This window comes from Dama dama, chromosome 17 (assembly GCF_033118175.1).
Source record: "Dama dama isolate Ldn47 chromosome 17, ASM3311817v1, whole genome shotgun sequence".
Lineage (NCBI taxonomy): Eukaryota > Metazoa > Chordata > Mammalia > Artiodactyla > Cervidae > Dama > Dama dama.
The window spans coordinates 42059911-42078966 of record NC_083697.1 but is presented as its reverse complement, the minus strand read 5'-3'; the positions used below and the strand labels follow the sequence as shown (position 1 = coordinate 42078966).

The following is a 19056-nucleotide window of genomic DNA, read 5'->3' as shown; positions in this document are numbered from 1 at the left end:
TCCACCTGCAATGTGGGAGACCTGGGTTCGATCCTTGATTTGGGAAGATCCCCTGGAGAAGGGAAAGGCTACCCTCTCCAGTATTCTGGCCTGGAAAATTCCATGGACTGTATAGTCATGTGGTGTATATAGTCAGTGGAGTATTTGGAGCTCTTATCCTAAATATTTGTGACATGTGCTTATAATAAACTGAGTTGGTTTATTCCACTTTGAAAATTTCTACTTAGAGTCAATGGTGAAATGAAATGAAACATTTTTCTTTTTCCAGGAGAAGAAATTTCGAGCTTGTATGAGGTTGGCTGGCATTGTGGACCAAGAAGGGTCTGCCTTATCTTTACTGCCCACCTTTAATCTGATAGTCAGAAGGAGTCACTTGATTGAGGATGTTTTTGATCAGCTAAATCAATTTGAAAATGAAGATCTGAGGAGGGAGTTGATGGTAAAGTATAATTCTTACTTAATATTTTTGCTGCTGAGAGAAGGAAAACGTAAAAGAACATAACAATGGGCCTTACAGAGAGGGAACTACCTCTCTTTTACGCTGGAGTTGTCTGTATTGGAGTTCCCCTAATTTTCCTCAGTTACCTGTGAATTCCAGGTGAGAAGCTGCCATTGTGCTCTGGCTAAGGAGCAGCAGGTGAAATGGTTGTCCTCTCCAGTACTAGCCCTAAGATATTCATTTCCTTTTTGAGGCCTGACCAAGCCTGGCTGGTCATCACCTTTTAAAGCTTCCAGTGAGATGGGGTTGACACAGAGGAGAATTGAGAGTTTTGTTTCTGCTTTCCTATGAGAACCCAGATTGCTTTGTTGAGGAGAGAACATTCTCTCTTGATTACATAGTTCCCTGAGGGTATAACTGTAGGTATCACCGTGTCCCTGAACATTCATTAGTGATCCTTGGTTTAGTTGCTGTGTAACTTGTCTTACTAATAGATACTTGACATAGAATAATAATGACTAGAAGATCTAATGAATGTTTTCCTTATGCCAGGAACTATTATAAAAGCTTTACACCTACTTGTGTAACCCTTTCAACCACACTGTGTAGAAGGTTCTGTTTTTTCTTCCTGTTACAGATGGGAAAACTGAGGTACAAACTATTAGATAACTTATCCCAGAGTGAAACAACTGATAAGTATCAGAGCCAGGATTTGAGCCCAACAATCAGGTTTTAGGGGCTTCCTTGGTGACTCCGATGGTAAAGAATCTGCCTGCATTGCAGGAGACCTGGGTTTGATCCCTGGGTCGGGAAGATCTCCTGGAGAAGGGAAGGCTACCCACTCCAGTATTCTTGCCTAGAGAATTCCATGGACAGAGGCTACAGTCCATGGGGTCTAAAAGAGTCAGACAAGATTGAGAGACTAACACACACAAACACACATCAGGCTCTCGACTTTCCACTTAATCAAAACAAGTGAAGACTTTTCTGATAATATTTATTAGAATGGTTTGATGGGAGATGTTAATTTATCACTTGTCCTACTCAGATTAAAGAATGATTGACTTGACCAAAGCTCAAGATACTATTTTAAAAATATGGAGTTTGCAGTTAGAGCTGGCATTCTCAATATTTTTGCACATAGATAATTTTTAAAAACCTGGTAAATCCATTATATGATTCTAACCTGTGTCAGCCAGCCAGTCCACTCAGTTATTTTAATTTTCATTCATCCATTTTTAAAATTTAGGTGACATTTGATAAGTAGCTACCATTTTCCAGACTCTGTGAGGGATTTTACTTGTGTTATCCCATTTAATCTTTCTGATGATCTTGTGGGAAAATAGGCTTTGTGAAATTAAGGAGCTTCCCCATATAAAGGGGCAGGGTAAGAGGAAGAAGTGAAATTAAGGAGCTTGCCCATATAAAGGGGCAGGGTAAGAGGAAGAACAGAGGTCCCAGCATAGAGCTGCAGGAATCTTTGGTATTAAAGCAACTTGAAAAAGAAGAGAGAAATAAAAACTTAAATAGTGCTTCATAAGAGAAAGCTAGGGGGAAAAAAGAGTGTGAAGAAAGAGGATGTGGTTCAGAAGTGTAAAATGAGTTTGGTGAAATCAAGATGAGACAGAAGAAACTCAAGTCCTTAGAATTGGGAATTCATGGGTTCATAGGCCTCTTGGAGAGAAGCACTTAAGTAGAGAAACATTTCTAGAAGTTGCTGTACATTAATCTCCAAATACTTGGGTCTACAAATAATTATTAAGTGAGATTTAATACATAGCAATACAGAGCTCAGGAAGTGATGCATTATTTCCTCTGTATTTTTAGGTTTCATTTAGTGGAGAAATTGGATATGATTTTGGAGGAGTCAGGGCAGAGTTTTTCTACTGTCTCTTTCAAGAAATGACCCGGCCAGAATATGGAATGTTCACATATCCTGAAGAGGCTTCCTACATGTGGTTTCCTGTCAGGGTAAGTCCTCTTTTCTTGGCGTAAGTATTTCTTGAGAGAAAAGGTGTGGGGATATACCATAGAAAATTAGGTTGTCTAGACTGTTTTATTTTAGGAGAAGAACTATTGCTTATGGAGATATTAATTATGGAGATAAATTTTAATTTTAAAAGGTGATTATTTTTTTCTTTAAACTAGGGTCCTCTTTCCCCAGATTCTCAAGTCCACACAGGGGAACTTCAGCAATATGTGTTTTTGACCATTTATAGAATGTATAGGTAAAAATGAGCCCTTCCTTTCTTAGGCATTCATTCTTTGTTTTAGTTCTTTTTCTTCAATGAATTTAAAGACAAAGGCTATGAATATTGGAGTGGGTTGCTATCAGGGGATTTTCCTGACCCAGGGATCCAACTCAGGTCTGCATTGCAGGCAGACTCTTTACCATCTGAGCCACCGGGGAATCCCATTAGCAGCTCTCTGAGTAGGAAATGACAGCCCACTCCAATATTCTTGCCTTCCATGGACAGAGGAGCGTGGCAGGCTACAGTCCAGGGAGTTGCAAAGAGTCAGACACGACTGCCTGCCTGCCTGAGCACACACACATGCAGTTAAGATCTGGGCTTCCCTGGCGGCTCAGTGGTAAAGAATCCGCCTGCCAAGCAGAAGACTAGGGTTCAATCCCTGGGTTTGGGAAGATCCCCTGAAGAAGGAAATGGCAAACCACTCCAATATTTTTGCCTAGGAAATCCCATGGACAGAAGAGCCTGGCAGGGATCAGATAAGAGTCAGACATGACTTTGAGATTAAACCACCACCACCACCAATTAAGATCCTACTACCTTAGCAAATTTGATGATTATAATGCAGTGTTGTTGCAGGTACCTAGTGGCTCAGATGGTAAAGAATCTGCCTGCAATGTGGGACACCCAGGTTCAATCCCTGGGTAGGAAAGATCCCCTGGAGAAGGAAATGACAACCCACTCCAGTATTCTTGCCTGGGAAATCCCATGGACAGAGGAGCCTGGCGGGTTATACAGTCCATGGGGTCACAAAGAATTGCACATGACTTAATGACTAAACAGCACAGTATTATCCATACTCACTATACTTTGCATTTGACCGCTAAGATTTATTTGGTACTCATTGCAGTTTCTCCCCTTAAACAACATCTCTCCTATCCCCTCATCCCCATCCTGTTAAAGCTTTTAGTAACCAAAACTGTGGCAGAGATTTAAATTGACTTGGTGATTAAGTATAAAACCTAAATATTCTTATTTCCAGATTTTTGGTTTTAATTTGTGATTTGATTTTGATTTTAAAAGGGGGAAAAAGGTTCACTTAATGTAAATATGCCATTGTACTGGTAAAAATTTATAATACATTAAGTTCTTTTTTTCTCCTTTCAGCCTAAATTTGAAAAGAAGAGTTATTTCTTCTTTGGGCTTCTGTGTGGACTTTCTCTATTCAATTGTAATGTTGCCGACATCCCTTTTCCACTGGCTTTGTTTAAGAAACTTTTGGACCAAACACCATCACTAGAAGACTTGAAAGAACTCAGTCCTGTTTTGGGAAAGTAAGTTAATATAGTTCTTTTTTCATATATATTTATGTATCTTAAATATATTTATATTGTAGTATGATTGGACTGCAAGGAGACCCAGCCAGTCCATCCTAAAGGAGATCAGTCCTGGGTGTTCATTGGAAGGACTGATGTTGAAGCTGAAACTCCAGTACTTTGGCCACCTGATGCGAAGAGCTGACTCATTTGCAAAGACCCTGATGCTGGGAAAGATTGAGGGCAGGAGGAGAAGGGGAAGGCAGAGGATGACATGGTTGGTTGTCATCACCGACTCAATGGACATGAGTTTGGGTAAACTCTGGGAGTTGGTGATGGACAGGGAGGCCTGGCATGCTGAAGTTCATGGGGTCGCAAAGAGTCGGACATGAATGAGCAGTTGAACTGAACTGAACTGATGATTGCCATTGTATAGAAAATTAGCAACACTATCTCATCTTGTAATTATATTTAGATAAATATTTAAACATATACACATTCCAGTAGTATTTTTATGTTCAATAGCACTGGGATGACCCAGAGGGATGGGGTGGGGAGGGAGGTGGGAGGGTGGGTTCAGGATGGGGAACACATGTAAATCCATGGCTGATTCATGTCAATGTATGGCAAAAACCACTACAATATTGTAAAGTAATTAGCCTCCAACTAATAAAAATAATTGGAAAATAAAAATAAAAATAAAAAAAATTAAAAAAAATAAAGTAAAAAAGAGAGGAAAAAAAATAGTAGCATTCTAGGTACTTTAAACTGATTCTAACTTAGGCAAGAATTGTTAGGTAATAATTTAACTTTCTAAACAAGAAAAGTTGATTTTTGTATAGTTAGCTCTTGCCGCGCTGTGCTCAGATGCTCAGTCTCTCAGTCGCGTCCTACTCTTTGCAGCTCCATGACTGAAGTCTGCCAGGCTCCTCTGTCACGGGTTTCTCCAAGCAAGAATACTGGAGTGAGGTGCCAATTTCTCCTCCAGGGGCTCTTCTTGACCCAGGGATTGAACCTGAGTCTGTTCTGTCTCCTGCATTGGCAGGTGGATACTTGACCACTACCACTACTTGGGAAGTGCCCGGAGTTAGCCCTTACTGCTTGTATTAACCTTTAGACTTTATTTGTACACAAACAGTCACGACAGAGCACAAGTACACCTTGGTGCAAAACCTGCAAGTGATGTTTATTTTAATAGTTGTTTCATGTCATTACCTTTACAAGGAAACCTTATTTCTAAGTTAAAAGGTGAGCCACTACCTCACAAAACATATTGGTAACATATAATAGGAAGAGTTAATATCCCTGCTGTGTCGTGTTCCTGTATATCCATTAGAAAAGCTGATAGAGTATATAAGAAAGTAACCTACAAAGGAAGCAATAGAAATGGCTCATAAATTGAGATGATTGGTTTCAGACTTCACTGGTGGCGTAATGGTTAAGACTCCACGCTTCCAATGCAGAGGGGTGCTGGTTTGATCTCTGGTCCAGGAACTAAGATCCCACATGCTGTGCGGCATGTCCAAAAATTTTTTTTAAAAAGATGATCAGTCTCCCTAGTGACCATAGAATACGTATTAAAATGAGAGGCTAATGTGATTTCACATTGGCAGAGTTTGGAAATATTGATGCTATATAGTATCAGCAAGGATTTGGGAAAAGGTTCACTCTGATTTTGGGAATTGTTAGTGGAAGTATAAAGTGGTAACTCCTTTTCAGAGAATACTGTGGCAGTACAGTAGTTCCCCTTTGTTTGCAGGAGATGCATTCCAGGCCCCCAAATGGATGCCTGCAACCATGGATAGTGTACACACATATACATGTAGATACACACACATGCCGTTTTTTCCTATACATACATGTTTTTTCATATTCATACCTACTACTTATGATAAAAAATTTGTAAATTTGGCACACTATGATAGCAGCAATAACAAATAATAAAATAGGACAGTTGTAACAATATCCCTTCATGGATCACAGCCTTGTGGTAAAGAGGCTTGTATAACTCCATGAAGCTATGAACCATGCCTTGCAGGGCCACCCAGGATGGATGGGTCATAGTGGAGAGTTCTGACAAAATGTGGTCCACTGGAGGAGGGAATGGCAAATCACTCCAGTATTCTTGCTGTGAGAACCCCCATGAACAGTATGAAGAGGCAAAGATACGACACTGGAAGATGAGCCCCCCAGCTTGGAAGGTGTCCAATATGCTACTGGCGAAGAATGGAGGGCAGTTACTAATAACTGCAGAAAGAATGAAGAGGCTGAGCCAAAGCGGAAATAACTCTCAGTTGTGGATGTGTCTGGCGGTGAAATTAAAGTCTGATGCTATAAGGAACAGTATTGCACAGGAACCTGGAATGTTAGGTCCATGAATCAACGTAAATGGGACGTGGTCATGCAGAAGATGGCAAGAGTGAACATCAGCATCTTGGGAATCAGTGAACTAAATGGATGGGAATGTGTGAATTTATTTTAGATGACCATTATATCTGCTATTGTGGGGAAGAATCCCTTAGAAGAAATGAAGTGGCCCTCATAGTCAACAAGAGTCTGAAATGCAGTACTTGGGTGCAGTCTCAAAAATGACAGAATGATCTCAATTCTTTTCCAAAGCAAACCATTCAGCATCACAGTATTCCAAGTCTATACCCTAACTGCTTATGCTGAGAAAGTTAAAGTTGACCAGTTCTATGAAGACCTACAAGACCTTCTAGAACTAACACCAAAAAAAGATGTCCTTTTCATCATAGAGGATTGGAATGCAAAGATAGGGAAGTCGAGAGAACTGGAATAACAGGGAAGTTTGACCTTGGAGTACAAAATGATGCAGGGCAAAGGCTAACAGAGATTTGTTAGGAGAACACCCTGGTCATAGCAAACACTCTTTTCCAACAGCATAAGAGATGACTTTACACATTGATATCACCAGATAGTCAATACTGAAATCAGATTGATTATATTCTTTGCAACTGAAGATGGAGAAGCTCTTATATACAGTCAGTAAAAACAAGACCTAGAGCTGGCTGTAGCTCAGATCATCAGCTCATGATTACAAAAAATTCAGGCTTAAATTGAAGAAAGTAGGGAAAACCACTAGGCCATTCAGGTATGACCTAAATCAAATCCCTTAAGATTATACAGTGGGGGAAAAAAAAAAGATTATACAGTGGAAGTGATGAATAGATTGAAGGGATAAGATCTGGTAGACAAAGTACCTGAAGAGGTTTGTAACATTGTACAAGAGGCAGTGACCAAAACCATTCCAAAGAAATAGAATTGCAAAAAGGTAGAAAGGTTGTCTGAGGGAGATTTAGAAATAGCTGAGGAAAGAAGAGAAATGAAAAGCAAGGGAGAAAGGGAAAATATACTCAACTGAATGCAGAGTTCCAGAGATAGTAAGGAGAGATAAGAAGACCTGTTTTAAAAAAAAAAAATAGAGGAAAACAATAGAATGGGAAAGACTAGAGATCTCTTTAAGAAAATTGGAGATACCAAGGAATATTTCATGCAAGGATGGGCCCAATAAAGGCCAGAAATGGTAAGGAGCTCATAGAAACAGAAGAGATTAAGACGTGGCAAGAGTACACAGAAGAACTGTACAAAAAAAACGTCTTAACAACCTGGATAATGATGGTGTGATCACTTACCTAGAGCCAGACGTTCTGGAGTGTGAAGTCAAGTGGTCCTTAGGAAGCACTACTATGAACAAAGCTAGCAGAAGTGATAGAATCCCAGCTGAGCTGTTTCACATCCTAAAAGATGATACTATTATAGTGCTACACTCAGTATGTCAGTGAATTTTGAACTCAGCAGTGGCCACAGGACTGGAAAAGATCAGTTTTAATTCTAATCCCAAAGAAGGGCAATACCAAAGAATATTCAAACTACTGTATAGTTGCGCTCATTTCACATGCTAGTAAAGTTATGCTCAAAATTGTTCAAGCTTGGCTTTAGCACTTTGTGAATTGAGAACTTCTAGATGTACAAGTTGGGTTTAGAAAAAGCAGAGGAACCAGAGATCAAATTGCCAACATTCATTGGATCATAGAGAAAGCAAGGTAATTCCAGAGAAATGTCTATCTCCGTTTCATTGACTATGCTAAAGCCTTCGACTTTGTGGATCATAGCAAACCTGTGGGAGACCCTTAAAGAGATGGGAATACCAGACCACCTTACCTGTTTCCCGAGAAACCTGTATGCAGGCTAAGAAGCAACAGTTAGAATTGGACATAGAACAACTAACTGGTTCAAAATTAGGAAAGGAATAAGACAAGGCAGTATATTGTCACCCTGTTTATTTTACTTATATGTGGAGTACATCATGCAAAATGCCAGGCTGGATGAATTACAGGCTGGAATCAAGATTGTTGGGATAAATATCAACAACCTCAGATACACATATGATACCACTTTAATAGCAGAAAGTGAAAAGGAACTAAAGAAGCTTTTGATGGGGTGAAAAAGCTGACTTAAAACTCAACATTCAAAAATGAAAATCATGGTATCTGGTCCCATCACTTCATGGCAAATAAAAGGGGGAAAAGTGAGAGCAGTGACAGATTTCATTTTCTTGGGCTCCAAAATCACTGTAGATGGTGACTGCAGCCATGAAATTAAAAGACACTTGCTCCTTGGAAGAAACACTATGACAGACTTTGACAGTGTATTAAAAAGCAGAGACATCATTTTGCTGACAAAGGTCTGTATAGTCAAAGCTATGTTTTTTTCAGTAGTCATGTATGAATGTGAGAGTTGGATCATAAGGAAGGCTAAACACCGAAGAACTGATGCTTTTGAATTGTGGTGCTAGAGGAGACTCTTGAATGTCCCTTGGACTGCAAGGAGATCAAACCAGTCAGTCTTAAAGGAAATCAACCCTGTATATTCATTGGAAGGACTGATGCTGAAGCTGAAACTCCAATACTTAGGCCACCCGATGTGAAGAACTGACCCATTGGGAAAGACCCTGATGCTGGGAAAGATTGAAGGCAGGAGAAGGGGGCAGCCAAGGATGAGATGGTTAGATAGCATCATGAACTCAATGGACATGAATTTGAGGAAACTCTGGGAGATGGAAAAGAAATGCAAAAAGGCAAAATGGTTGTCTGAGGAGGCCTTACAAATAGCTGTGAAACGAAGAGAAGCAAAAAGCAAAGGAGAAAAGGAAATATATTCCCATTTGAATGCAGAATTCCAAAGACTAGCAAGGAGAGACAAGAAAGCCTTCCTCAGCGATCAATGCAAAGAAATAGAGGAAAACAACAGAATGGGAAAGATTAGAGATCTCTTCAAGAAAATTAGAGTTACCAAGGGAACATTTCATGCAAAAATGGGCTCAATAAAGGACAGAAATGGTATTGACCTAACAGAAGCAGAAGATACTAAGAAGAGGCGTCAAGAATACACAGAGCTGTACAAAAAAGATCTTCATGACCCAGAAAATCACAATGGTGTGCTCACTCACCTAGAGCCAGACATCCTGGAATGTGAAGTCAAGCGGGCCTTAGGAAGCATCACTACGAACAAAGCTAGTGGATGTGATGGAATTCCAGTTGAGCTATTTCAAATCCTGAAAGATGATGCTGTGAAAGTGCTGCACTCAATATGCCAGCAAATTTGGAAAACTCAGCAGTGGCCACAGGACTGGAAAAGGTCCGTTTTCATTCCAATCCCAAAGAAAGGCAATGCCAAAGAATGCTCAAACTACTGCACAATTGCACTCATCTCACAGGTTAATAAAGTAATGCTCAAAATGCTCCAAGCCAGGCTTCAGCAATACGTGAACCGAGAACTTCCAGATACTCAAGCTGGTTTCAAGAAAAGGCAGAGGAACCAGAGATCCAATTGCCAATATCCGCTGGATCATCAAAAAAGCAAGAGAGTTCCAGAAAAACATCCATTTCTGCTTTATTGACTATGCCAAAGCCTTCGACTATGCGGATCACAATAAACTGTGGAAAATTCTGAAGGAGATGGGAATACCAGACCACCTGACCTGCCTCTTGAGAAACCTGTATGCAGGTCAGGAAGCAACACTTAGAACTGGACATGGAACAATAGACTGGTTCCAAATAGGAAAAGGAGTATGTCAAGGCTGTAATTGTCATCCTGCTTATTTAACTTATATGCAGAGTACATCATGAGAAATGCTGGGCTGGAAGAAGCACAAGCTGGAATCAAGATTGCTGGGAGAAATATCAATAATCTCAGATATGCAGATGACACCACCCTTATGGCAGAAAGTGAAGAGGAACTAAAAAGCCTCTTGATGAAAATAAAAGAGGAGAGTGAAAAAGTTGGCTTAAAGCTCAGCATTCAGAAAACTAAGATCATGGCATCTGGTCCCATCACCTCATGGGAAATAGATGGGGAGACAGTGGAAACAGTGTCAGACTTTATTTTTGGGGGCTCCAAAATCACTGCAGATGGTGACTGCAGCCATGAAATGAAAAGACGCTTACTCCTTGGAAGGAAAGTTATGACCAACCTAGATAGCATATTAAAAAAAAGCAGAGACATTACTTTTCCAACAGTGGTCCATCTGGTCAAGGCTATGGATTTTCCAGTGGTCACATATGGATGTGAGAGTTGGACTGTGAAGAAAGCTGAGCGCCAAAAAATTGATGCTTTTGAACTATGGTGTTGGAGAAGACTCTTGAGAGTCCCTTGGACTGCAAAGAGATCCAACCAGTCCATCCTAAAGGAGACAAGTCCTGGGTGTTCATTGGAAGGACTGATGCTGAAGCTGAAATCCAATACTTTGGCCACCTCATGTGAAGAGTTGACTTGTTGGAAAAGACCCTAATGCTGGGAGGGATTGGGGGCAGGAGGAGAAGGGGATGACAGAGGATGAGATGGCTGGATGGCATCACCAACTCGATGGGCATGAGTTTGAGTAAACTCTCGGAATTTGTGATGGACAGGGAGGCCTGGCGTGCTGTGATTCATGGGGTCGCAAAGAGTTGGACACGACTGACGACTGAACTGAACTGAACTGAACTGGGAGATAGTAAAGGACAGGGAAGTCTGGTGTGCTGCAGTTCATAGGGTCGCAAAGAGTCAGACATGACTTAGCAAGTGAACAACAACTGTATTAAAAGTTATATGAATGTAGAATGCAGTCTTCCTATATTTCAAAATATCTTATGTGCAAATCTAATGCCTTTTCCATCCTAACTAGCTTTATCATTCACTGTGGCTAGAACTCTGCAGTTTGAGGTGCAACAGCAAAACCAGTATGAGTTCCTTTGTTCTTCTTCAAAATTGCCCAGATAGAAGATTCTTTCTTACCGTAGATTGTAGCAACCTCAGGATATGATTTTTTTCTCTCCTCATTAAATTGAGAACTTTCAACTTTTCACTTAAAAAGTATACTTTGCAGTTTCTCTTTGGCACATCCCAATTGCCATCATCACTACTCTTGCTCTTTGCGGCCATTATTAAATTAAATGAGTTACGTGGATGCAAGGGCTGTGATACCACAGTGGTCACGAGGCAGCTACTAAATGACTAACAGGTGGGATATACTGTACAAAGGTATGATTCACATATCCTGGGACAGCGTGAGATTACATCATGCTACTCAGAACGGCCTACAATTTAAAACTGATGAATTATTTAATTCTGGAATTTTCCATTTAACATTTTCCAGTGCAGTAGACCACAGATAACTAAAACTGTAAAAAGCAAAACCATGGATAAGGGGAGACTACTTTGACCTAGCAGTTGTACCTCTAGACATTTCACATTCAGAAATACACAATCATGCAAAGATGTATGCCTGCTAGTGCACATTGTATTAGTTCATAATACGTAGACTACCTAAATGTTCTTAGTAAAGTGAAGAAAGTGAAAGTGTTTGTTGCTCAGTCGTGTCCAACTCTGCAGTCCAGCCTGCCAGGCTCCACTGTCCGTGGGATTCTCCAGGCAAGCACACCAGAGTGGATTGCCATTCCCTTCTGGGAATTAATATTTTTCATATATTTAGGCAGTGGAATACTGTGGAGATTTTTATAAGAATGAGAACAGTAGTATGCTTCTGTTATTATCCCTATTTTACAGATGAGGAAACTGAAACAGAGAAAGGTTAGGTAATTTGCCTCAGACCCCGTAGTGACAGAACCATGAGTGGAACGCTATCTAGCTCGAGAATCCCAACTATTAATCATTATATTTATATACTAATAAGGAAAAAAATACTGAAAGCACCAGATTTGGCAAAGAGGTAAATTTGTCATTATTTTTTACTGAAAACATTGAAAATGACTTAAATCCTGCTTATGTCTAAAAAGACTTACTAAACTAAATAACTTCATATAGATGAACTAAGTAAAGACTGTTAAATCCATATTAGCATTTCTCAAACTTTTAGGTCTTAAGATTCTCAAAAATTAATAGAGGACCTCGAAGAGCTTTTGCTTATATTAAGTAAACTTGTCAGTATTTATGATAGTAGAAATTAAAAGTAAAGAGTTTCAAATATAGGAATACACACCTACTAGCTATCATATCACCTCTGGAAAACTGTTCTCATGTGCACATGTTCTCCATGCTCATGACAGAATGTGAGGAGGCAAGTAACATCTTAGTATTATTATGACATTTGTTTTGACCTTGCAGACCCTACCCCACCTGCCCAGTAAAGGCCTCAGGGATTCCCAGAAGTTGTAGTTTACACTTTGAGAATCCCTGATCTCTGTACTCAGTAAAACTGCTATTCTAATCCTAGGAGGCTTAAAAAAAAAAAAAGCTGATTTAAAGTTTATATGGGTGAACAAGGGGCCAAGAATATCCACAGATCGTTTGTAAGGTGAATAAGGATGGGGAACTTGGCCTACCAGATATCAAGAATCATTAGAAAGCTGTATTAATCAGGGCAGTATGATTTTGGTGCTGGCTTTCCAATGAGACGGGAGAGTGTGGAACCTGACCCATATACACATGGCACTTTGTTAGAGGTAGTTTATTAGATCAGTGGGAATAGAAGTACTCTTCAAGTAATGCATCTGGGGGAAAAAAATGAGAGCAGATACCTTAGGCCATGAACCAAAACCAACTCTGTGTGGATTAAGGACTTAAATATTGAACGTAAAAATGAAGGAAATGTGGACAGTTATTTCACACTATTGCAATTTCTCAAAGCAAGACATAAAAATACCAACATTACAGGAAAGAATGATACATTAACTGCAGTAAGATGAAAGAAATTCTTTGTTCATCAAGAGATACCTTAGCAAAGAGAAAAGGTATTCTTCAAACTGTAGATAAGTGTATAACACACTGGGGGTGGTAGAAGAGTGAGATAAGAAGTGTACCCTTTATACGTAGATATAAGATACTGGCAGTGGTTTAGTTCTTGTTTGGGGAAGTATTCTTCATAAACACACCCATAAATAAGCAAGTAAGCCATCCATGGACATACAGTGACAAAGCATCATGAACCAAATCTATGAGGAATCCAGTCTTGTCAGCTGAGTTCCCATTAGTCTCTCTCAGCCCTCAAAAAACACAATAAAACATGGTCTGTTTTTATCATGATACTATTTAAAAGATCCAAAATTTTAGAGAATTCCTTGGTGGTCCAGTAGTTAGGACTTGGAGCTTTTACTGCCATGGCCTGTGATCAATCCCTGGTCGGGGAACTGAAATGCTGCAGGCTGCATGGTGTGGCCAAAAAAAAAAAAAAAAAAAAAGACCCAGATTTTAGCAAAATTTAGTAATATAAAATCTAGCAGGGGAAAAATCAACTGATTGCACCTCCTCCCAGAGGCCTTACCCAATGACAGGCATCCCTTTAGAAAGAGTTAACGAAGCTCTCCCATGTTGTACCTGTACCAGTTATGTTGTTTCTAGTGGTACTTATCTGACACCACTGTAGTTAGGGTGGAGGGAAGAGAGCTGGGAATTGGGTGGGGGGCCTGCAGAGTTACAAATAAACCTCCAAACCTCACACTTTTGGCTGAGGTCTGGCCCTAGTTAGACTGTCAACATACAGAAACAAGTGACATGAACTAAACCTGACCTCCCACCTTGAGAACAGGCATGCCCTTGACCTTTTATTTAGATGATGTATCTAGCCATCATGATTATTGACAATAAGATTGTTCTTTAGGAATTTGCAGACACTTCTGGATGATGACGGCGATGACTTAGAAGAAGTATTTCACATCCATTTTAATGTAAGTAACAGTAAAAATAAAATTACAGCTCATATTTAATCTGATTTTACTACTTATATATCTTATAAATGTATATGCTTTATAAATTTGTATACTGTATAAATTTATAGACTTTATAATCAGGTTGACTATTTATATACTTTTAATAAAAAAACCAAACTATAAATTATAGTAGTACAAAAGGTATTTTTTCCTTGTTTTTCATGAGCTGGGTGTATTATCAGTTAGATTTTACTGAATAACAGATAACACCTAAACTCAGTGGTGTAAAACAGCAAACACAGTTCGGGGGCTTTCTGGACTGGCCTGACTTGACTGTTCTGGGTGGACCACAGTGGCCTTGCTCCCACACCTGTTGGTTAGCAGGCTGGTTGGTTGAGGGGGTGCAGCTGAAACAGCTGTCTCTGTCCTAGTGACTAGCTGAGGCTTCTTCACAGAGTGAAGAGTTACAGAAAGTAGGAGGGATGGCAAGCCCCAACACGCAGCTTCTTTTCAAGCTTTTGCTCCTGTCAGGTCCTGCTGGTCAAAATATTTCACACTGCTGCACTCAGATTCATGAGCTGAAGAAATAGACGCCCCCTCTTGATGGGAGCTGTTGCAAAGTCACATGGCATAAATATCAGGATGGGAGGAATTTTTGACAGTTTTGCAAATCTCCTGCGCTGGGTCTGTACTGTGTGAATACTGAGATGTGGCAATTTTCCTAGTAGTTTATTTGGTATGATCAGTTAAAATAGATAATTCAGGTTTTTTAAAAAGTTTATTTTTCATTCTCTGTGATAAATGTGGTAAATTTTTTTTTTACCACCTTGCTGGTTTTTATAACAAAAATTTACATTTTCACAGATTCTTGAGAAGAGGTATGCTCAAACGTGTTTTTGTTGACAGTAGATTGTTGAGGATTCTCTTGGAGATTACTGAGTTCATTTGTGGTTACAGGTGCATTGGGATGAAAATGATGTAGACTTAATTCCTGATGGAAGTCAGATAGTTGTTGACCAGGCTAACAAGTAAGTATAAAGAAATAATTGTTTTGTCTGAAAAGTGAAAGTATTACTCGCTTAATCGTGTCTGACTTTTTGCACACTGTGTTTATTTCACTGGGCTCTTAAAATTCCTTGTCATTATAATTTTCCTTTTTAACCATTTTCCAGTAAGGCAGAGGAACAGTGCATGTTGGGTGCATGTGTGTGCCTCCAAGTTTGGTGCTGGCAGAGATGGAAATGGCTTTCTTGCAGAGACCTTCTCTTATCATCCTGTCTAGGATCATTCCTCTGACCTCTCTTTATCCCCTTACCCGGCGTTACTTTTTCTTTTCACGTCACACATTATCTGCCTTTATTTTTACTTGCCAGTGTTTCCCCCAGCTCTTAGGAGCTGTGTGATGCCAGCAGCATGGTCTGTTTTGCTTACTGTTGTTTGTCCAGTACCTAGTTCACAGTGGTGCCCAGTCCATAGCAGGCACTTAGTTTTGTTAATATTATTAAATCTTACTGTGGTATCTTGACTTCCCATTACCTTATGGGATGCCATTTAAAGCCGTAGAGTTTGGGATCATAGAATATTCCCCTGATAGTTCGTCCTAGTGGCAAAGAAATATCTAGTGAGCATTCTGGCCTAAAGCCCAATGTTTTTCTTTAATTTTTAAAATCTTTATTTAAAAACATTTTGAATTATAACATATAGAAAAGTTCAAAATTATAAGCATGCAGATCAAGAAATGGAACATTTCTAGCTCCATGGAATATTTAATTAATATACCTCAATTTTGTCCATAGAATTATTGATTGCCTGGCCCCTTCCCCTGAAAGAATTGGCAAGTGTGCCCAAAGGCAGAAACTTCAAGTGAAGTGCTGGGCTCACCCCAGGGAGCCTCCTTGCTCTCTTGCTCCGGAGGCCTGTTTGAACATTGGCTTCGATTTGAAAGCCTGGAGCTTTTGTATTTGTTACCTGGCTTTTTCTAGTTTATCCCTGGGAACCTTTGCTACAAGCTACTTCATCATAGCTAGACATATAAATGTCCTTTTTGTATTTAACCACAAATAATTACTCACTCGGACCAATTCAGACAATACAAGAGTATAAAAGAGGAAATTTCTCCTGTCTCCCAAGCCCATTCCCCAGAGATAGCAGGGACAATTTATTCTTCCAAATTTTTTCTCTTCTGGTCTATCAGTTCTCTTAACCATGTGACTTTGAGCAATCTCATACTTGCACTGTGTCTGTTTCCTCATTACCAAAATGCATAAGAACCTGCCTCAGTTTTATGAAGATTAAATTAGATAATTTATATCAAAAAGAAAACCAAACCACAGCTCTAAAAGTTGGTTGTACATGGTAAGCAACCAGTTTTCGGTGTTCTAGCTCTCTTGGTGCTGGGGAAGATTGAAGGCAAAAGGAGAAAGGGGTCGGGGGGCTACAGAGGATGAGATGGTTATATAGCATCACCAACTCAATGGACATGAATTTGAGCAAACTCCAGGAGATAATGAAGGACAGGGAAGCCTGGCATGCTGCAGTCCACAGGGTCACAAAGAAACGCGATTTAGTGACTAAAGAGTGACCAACAACTAGCTCTTTATTAGTAGGAGTATTTTGCTCTAAAATATTTTATTAGAATCCTTTTGTTAAGACCAAGTGAAGGCCATCTAATTAATTTTGGCCTCAAATTTCTAGACAGTCCCCTCCCTCCCACTCCCGGAGGTTGACAGCTGCTCACAAGGGTTAATGTGGGAAAGATGTAAAGTTCCTAAGATCTATTCAACACCAGATAGAGGACTTCGTTTGTGTCAGCAAAATTCATAGTACCCAGGTAGAAGGCATGATGCTCTCTGCTTATCACAGCCTGTTGAGGTGACAGGAACGATTACCTTGGCGCTCCAACCATCACAGCAGCGCTTCTCCAAGAGGAGAGTTCCAAACCAGGCCAGCCCGGAGTCTCTGTGAAGGGGCGCTGCCCTGCCAGGCTTCCAAAGCTCTTGTGCTTTATCCAGTAATAGTACACTGGTGGATCTTAAACCCCTTGTGGCACAGTGGACCCTTCTTCGAGAATAAGGGCCCTGCATACCAGCAGCTGTGTGGAGATGGTGCAGGCGACCATCTTCCCCTTATTTATAGGAGAAGGTTCTGCAGCAGCCACCAGGCAGACCCCAAGGTCACCATCTCTTCCTTTATATCATTCTTTTCACCCCCTCCCCCGGTTTTGTTTGGAGTATTGCTGTAATCTGAAATCATTCTTTGTTTCATTAAAGGAGAGACTATGTTTCTAAGTATGTCAATTACATCTTCAACATCTCTGTAAAGGCAGTTTATGAGGAGTTCCAAAGAGGATTTTACAAAGTGTGTGACAAGGAGATTATTGAATTTTTCCATCCCGAAGAACTCAAGGACGTGATTATCGGAAATACAGATTACGACTGGGAAACATTTGAAAAGGTACATCATAAATGCCAAGTGGTTTAAATTAAAATTTTGTTTGTTTCTTGAATTTTTTTTTTTTTGCATTTTTCTATAGAATGCACATTATGAACATGGATACGACAGTTCACATCCCACCATAGTGATGTTTTGGAAAGCTTTACACAAATTGACTTTGGAGGAAAAGAAAAAGTTCCTTGGTGAGTGTTATATCAGGAGGAAATCTGTACAGGTGTGTCCTTGCTGTGGGATAAAGAAGTCTTGTTCATAGGCGTCACTTGCCTGCGAGGTCAGAGTCATTCATAGTCCAGTGGAGTGTCCTTTACTTGTCCTTTCATACTTGTCCCAGTATAAAAAAAAGTTAATATAGATCTTTATCCTGACATTTTCAATTCTGCCTGTTGGACATTTGGTTTCTTTCAGCTAAATATTGAGACTTCTGTAGTTGTATCATCATTCAGTTACCCAGGCCCCGTGGGATGAGCCAATCTGTACACCATCACTTGTCTGCACGGTTTTAACTCACCTTCAGACTTTGATCTGTTTTATGCCTACTCGGTGCTTTTTCAGATCGTGAACTCCTTATTGCCAAATTTAGATGAAATTGAAGAAAGTATGGAAAACCACTAGACTGTTCAGGTGTGACCTAAATCAAATCCGTTATGATTATATAGTGGAAGTGACCAAATAGATTCAAGAGATTAGATCTGATAGAGTGCCTGAAGAATTATGGACAGAGGTTCGTGACATTGTCTAGGAGGCAGTGATCAAGACCATCCCCAAGAAAAAGAAACGCAAAAAGGCAAAATGGTTGTCTGACGAGGCCTTACAAATAGCTGTGAAAAGAAGAGAAGCGAAAGGCAAAGGAGAAAAGGAAAGAATACCCATTTGAATGCAGAGCTCCAAAGAATAGCAAGGAGAGATAAGAAAGCCTTCCTAAGTGATTAATGCAAAGAAATAGAGGAAAACAATAGAATGGGAAAGACTAGAGATCACTTCAAGAAAATTAGAGATACCAAGGGAACATTTAATGCAAGAACAGGCACAATAAAGGACAGAAGTGGTATTGGCCTAACAGAAGCAGAAGATACTAAGAAGAGGTGGCAACAATACACAGAACTACTATACAAAAAAGATCTTCGTGACCCAGAGAATCACGACGGTGTGATCACTCACCTAGAGCCAGACATCCTGGAATGCAAAGTCAAGTGGGCCTTAGGAAGCATCACTATGAACAAAGCTAGTGGATGTGATGGAATTCCAGGTAAGCTATTTCAAATCCTAAAAGATGATGCTGTGAAAGTGCTGCACTCAATATGCCAGCAAATTTGGAAAACTCAGCAGTGGCCAACCTAGACAGCTTATTAAAAAGCAGAGACATTACTTTGCCAACAAAGGTCTGTCTAGTCAAAGCTTTGGTTTTTCCAGTAGTCATGTATGGATATGAGATTTGGGACTATAAAGAAAGCAGAGCGCCAAAGAATTGATGCTTTTTGAACTGTGATGTTCGA

At 39.9% G+C, this 19056-nt stretch overlaps 1 protein-coding gene across 3 annotated transcripts in view; it reads left to right on the top strand.

Moving 5' to 3' along the window:
- HERC5 (HECT and RLD domain containing E3 ubiquitin protein ligase 5) overlaps window positions 1–19056 on the top strand; it is a 48525-nt gene that overhangs the window by 26828 nt on the left and 2641 nt on the right. For all 3 annotated transcript variants that reach the window (XM_061164421.1, XM_061164422.1, XM_061164419.1), the window contains 7 exons: window positions 269–439; window positions 2267–2410; window positions 3796–3962; window positions 14062–14128; window positions 15068–15138; window positions 17380–17563; window positions 17643–17745. In XM_061164421.1, coding sequence (XP_061020404.1) covers window positions 269–439; window positions 2267–2410; window positions 3796–3962; window positions 14062–14128; window positions 15068–15138; window positions 17380–17563; window positions 17643–17745 — 907 coding nt within the window. The remainder of the gene's footprint in view (window positions 1–268; window positions 440–2266; window positions 2411–3795; window positions 3963–14061; window positions 14129–15067; window positions 15139–17379; window positions 17564–17642; window positions 17746–19056) is intronic.